Here is a 4,841-nt window from a genome sequence, read left to right as displayed (position 1 = left end):
TTTTTTATTTATGAAAATATATTTGAAGACCTGAAACATTATAAAAACACTTCAAAATCCATATCAAAATCACCATATTTTCCTTCGACCAATGACCCATAAAGATCGCATCATTTGCATAGAACAGATATGAGACCTGAATAGTAGGGGAGCCAATCAAATAAGGAATAAACATATTAGAATCCACTACATCCAACATAGATACGTTCAATGCCTCCATAACCAGTAAGAAAAGAAAATGAGATAAAGGATCTCCTTGTCTAAGGCCTCGCTCAAGAAAAAATTCATCCGTGGGGCTTCCATTGACTAAGATCGACGATCTAGAGGACACCAAGCAAGCTTTAATCCATCTAATCCATCTATGTCTGAAATCCAAGAAAGTCATAATAACAAGAAGAAAATCCCATGAAACAGAATCATATGCTTTTTCAAAGTCAATTTTAAGAAGCATACATTTTTTTCTTATGCTTCTTACACCACGAAACAATCTCATTCAATAAAAGGGGGGCATCTAAAATCTACCTACCTTTCATGAAAGCCGATTGTTGAATGCCAATGGCCGAACCAACTACCACCACAAGCCTATTAGCAAGAGTCTTTGCTAAAATCGTGTACATCACCCTAATCAAACTAATAGGTCTAAAATCTCTGACAAGTCAAGGATCTTGAACCTTAGGAATTAAAGTAACAAAGGAAGAATTACAACCAGAAGGAATGAAACCTCTATCACTAAAATCTTGCATGAACGCCATGATATCCAGTTTAAGAATATCCCAAAAGTGTTTAACAAAATAAAAGTTAAACCCATCTGGACCTGGCGCCTTGTCTCTACTACAATCCTAAACTGCCTATTTGATTTCTTCTTCCAAGAAAGCCCTTTCAAGACCCTGACACTGCTTACGGTTTAAATAGCCAAACCGAGGGCTTCTGTTCACCAAATCCAAGCCGTCATTTTTTTTGAATTTTGAACCAAAGGAATCAAAAAACTCACATTTGACCTCCATCAGATTAGTAACCCACACCCCATCTCTCAAAATACCAGATTTTTTTTTACGCCGCCTATATTTCAAAACACTGTGAAACATTTCAGAATTTTCATCTCCTTCTTTAACCCACTTGGCTTTCACCTTTTGAGCAATGTCTGAAGACTCGTCACGATCAAGCTTCTTCAAAATACCAAGCATCCGACATGTCTCAACAGATAAGTCGCTAGACCCACCCCCTTGATCTATAATGTTATCAATTTGAATCAAACGAGAATGAGCTTCATTTTTTTTCTTTATTTCTGTTAACTTTAACAGTAGCATCCATGGCTTAAGACAATTCTTCACATTCTTGAGTTTATTTTTAAATCTAGAGAATGGACAATCCATATTAAATTTTGGATCATTCCAAGCATTGAGACAATCTCCTCGAAGCTATCCCAATACAACCAAGAGTTATAAAACTTGAAAGGAACCAGATCATAATCAAGAGAATCATGATGAAGTAAAACAAGGCGATGATCAGAGTGATTAAACTCTAAAGCAAGAGATTGGATAAAAGGAAACAAATCAACAACATTCTCCGTAATAAGGAATCTATCCAATTTTGTGAATTTCGAACCATGCATGTTTTTTTTGGAAACGACAAATGATTAAACAGAAGCCTACTCGCATATTTCAACGAGCACCCTGGGTTCGAACCATGCATGTTAGATATAGTAAAGGCAAATCCACCCAAGGGAACATCAACAAGGCTCAAACTTGAAATGAAATTATTAAGATCCGAAGAACTGTAATGACAAAATCTTGTACTCATACGCTCCAATGAGTCCCGTACCACATTAAAATCTCCAAACAAATACAAGCAACATCTCTACGATTGATAAAAGAGGAAATAAAATCCCACAAAGCCTTTTTAGCCGACCTCTCTTGAGGCGCGTATACATTTACCAAACAAGTTAAATTAGAAGCCACCCACACCCCTTCAACAATAAGCACATTATCTATGCATCAAAACTAATATTTTGTCAACATCTCTCAGTCTTTTTTGTGACCCCAAACCACTTTTTAACACACAATAACACCCCATTAGCATCCTAACTCGACTATAACTTGAAAGCATTAATGGCCACTACACGACCATGGAGGGTCCTAGGGTTTATGAAGAAACAATTATAAACAAGTACAAGTATTGCTCTTCCAAAACACATTAGTTTGATGCACGAATTCTCTTTTCTCCAACGATATGATTCTCTTGCACATTTGATCTTTCTTCTCTCTCAAACCATAGCCAAATCACCCATTCTTCTTCTTTTTTCTAACTTACATGTTTCTGGATCCCAAAAGAAACCATATGGTATGAATTTCCCTTATTAATTGGCGTTATTTCTCAATTATTCTCCTTTAGCCACGTTATATTAACTAACGTGTCAACGGGACAAAACTCATAATTCCCTTACAAGGTAAATATACTTGTGATGACAACATACTTTTAAAGTTTCTCTATTCCTCGTATTTTCTTGCGACTAATTCAATGTATTAATGTTCAACATCATACACTTACACTCAAAAGTCAAAAGTCAAAACACATCTAAAACATATTACCCGTGAACTCCATAAGGCTGTTAAGGAATGAATTTACTGTGTCTGTGAGATTTGGCGTCTGTTACAATAATAAATACTTGTTCATCAATGGTACATTTGGTTAAGTGAAACCACAATAAATAACCTATCTCAAGATCTCTCTCAACTTTAGGCAACTTCTAAATTTCATAAAACCAAAAATGGATCGATCTTCGATAATCGATCCTAAAAGAACAAAGCCGTGTAGAATAGTTGGTTCCAAGTATCCGGTAACCCAGGAAGACACCAATGTGTACAATCAGGGGTGCCATTAGGGTCAGCCTTTTGACCCGTGCTCGTATCCCCGCTGTAAATCGATGGATGAGCATCTTTCCTCATAGCTGAAAGAGTCGTGATGTCAAGCATGTAAACCGGCGTTTGCATTTCCCGGAGCACAGCGTCCACCACCTTCATCTCGTTCGGGTACACCCCCAAGAAGGCCGAAGCACTCACCGGAGCCGTCTCCCCATAGCAGCTCTTTGCGGTGGTTGTCGCCCCCGACCCTCCATTCCATTCAGACGGACTGTAATAGTTTTTCCGGTAAGTAAAAGTAAAAGTACGTGCATAATTAGAGAATTGAAGAGAATGAGGGTGAATTATGCATACTCGTAGTGAGTAGGTGAGAACGATTGGAAAAAGACTCTGGTTTTAGTGGTGTCGATATTCGAATCAACCCATCGGGCCCACGTCCTTACGGCGGTTTCCATGGCGACCATACGATCCATATCCTGGTAAAGCGACCCACCGGATTCCATCATGTCCCACCTGCACCGTATAAATTTTAAGCAATTAATGTCAATCCCTCAGAGTCTTCTGACACCAATACTTTTTTTTTCAATCAAATACAGTAATAACATGTGAAATGACAATACTAACCCTTGGGTGGCGCCGGTGTGGCTCCACCAGTGACCGGTGTTGAACACGAATACGTCGACGTCCCGCCATGCCTGGGCGTTTTCCGATATGTCCTGCAGCTTGAGTACCCTTCGTCCTCCGACAGAATCAATGTCGACAAGATACTGTGCTTTGTAATACGACAACGTTACACCGTAATCCTGTGCAATACAAAAGTTTTGAACTTCAGCTTTTCCGATGAGTTTACTTACAATAATCAAAGATCTAACGGTTGAGATTTCTCACCAAAAACTTGAACGTTGAGAGCGGATATGCTCGGATCACTTGCGTGGCGACACGTGGCACCGATGACCACGTCAGACAAATCAACGACTCCCATTGGTTCCTCCCCAGAGAGTCCCCCACGAACATTACTGTCTTCCCTTTCATCTTTTCCAGAAACTCGAGCCCGTTGAACCTGGTCAAACCCAAAATTGTACAACTATTAATGCATAAGGTACAATATTAACAACCGTTTCTCAATTCTCCCCCTCCACTTCTCCACAAACCTTTGGATAACCCTCAGGCCACTACGAGCAGAGTGTTTTCAAAGTACAAATGATAAAGGAGCTGATTTTAGTCGACGGCGGATAAATACTGACCTGGGGAGTTCACAGTTGGCCGGTTTCCAGCGGTACTTGAGGTAATCGGAGTCGGGTCGACCGTACATTTGGCAATTGAAATCAGGATCGATAACTGGGCAAGAAGATGACTGGTAGATCGGATAGGAATCGTCGTGAACCCATGAACCCATGAAGAGAGAACATTGAGACTGATTGGCTTGGAGGATAGGGCGTCGATGGTGAGAGTTATGTTCATTGTTGTTGTTGATATGATGAACTAGCATGTACGATGAGGATAATAAGGTGAAATGGAAGAATATAGTAGAGATCAAAATCAGAAAAGAAGTAGAGATAGATATGAGTTTAGATTGAAAAGCCATGGATGGAAGAAGATGCTCGGGAAGAAAGAGGGGAGAATTGAGGGGCTTTTTGGTACTGTTTTGTTTGATTGGGAACTGAGAAGAGTGGCGAAATCAGAAAAGGTTTCACGTGTGTCGGGTCGGGTTAATATAAAAAGATGAACGATGAACAGTATATTTAATATAAGAATAAGAATCTTGGTATATGTAAATAAAATTAAAATATATAGAAAACACATGTCTTATGTATTTCTTTTATCTTGTTTAAAATATATATATATACAATACTTCAACAAATTATAACAATATTAATCATGATTTTTTTTATAGATCCTCAAAATATAGCATTTTTTTAGGGATAATGACTTAAAAGGGTAATATATTTTTCGATTTGTACACATTTGGTTACTGAGTTTTTT

At 38.6% G+C, this 4,841-nt stretch overlaps 1 protein-coding gene across 1 annotated transcript; it reads right to left on the bottom strand.

The window, feature by feature from the left end:
* Positions 1-2,575: 2,575 nt before the first annotated feature.
* On the bottom strand, positions 2,576-4,566 carry PMR5 (Pmr5/Cas1p GDSL/SGNH-like acyl-esterase family protein (DUF828)). The gene is made up of 5 exons (XM_079067683.1): positions 4,103-4,566; positions 3,747-3,918; positions 3,483-3,661; positions 3,213-3,371; positions 2,576-3,129 (listed from the first exon to the last, which is right to left on the bottom strand). The coding sequence occupies exons 1-5, from the start codon at positions 4,441-4,443 to the stop codon at positions 2,793-2,795; spliced, it is 1,188 nt and encodes a 395-aa protein (XP_078923809.1). The 5' UTR covers positions 4,444-4,566; the 3' UTR covers positions 2,576-2,792.
* Positions 4,567-4,841: the final 275 nt, after the last annotated feature.

The sequence above is a fragment of the Lactuca virosa genome, chromosome 8 (assembly GCF_052849685.1).
Source record: "Lactuca virosa cultivar CGN04683 chromosome 8, Lactuca_virosa_CGN04683_v6, whole genome shotgun sequence".
Lineage (NCBI taxonomy): Eukaryota > Viridiplantae > Streptophyta > Magnoliopsida > Asterales > Asteraceae > Lactuca > Lactuca virosa.
This window is presented reverse-complemented; position numbering and strand designations above follow the sequence as displayed.

Excerpts from the sequence above, each read along its gene's own strand:
- PMR5 (XM_079067683.1), bottom strand. The coding sequence starts at position 4,443 with ATGGCTTTTCAATCTAAACTCATATCTATCTCTACTTCTTTTCTGATT. Across the intron at positions 3,919-4,102 it reads GCCAACTGTGAACTCCCCAG|GTTCAACGGGCTCGAGTTTC; the intron begins GTCAGTATTTAT and ends GGGTTTGACCAG. Across the intron at positions 3,130-3,212 it reads TTCTCACCTACTCACTACGA|TCCGTCTGAATGGAATGGAG; the intron begins GTATGCATAATT and ends AAACTATTACAG.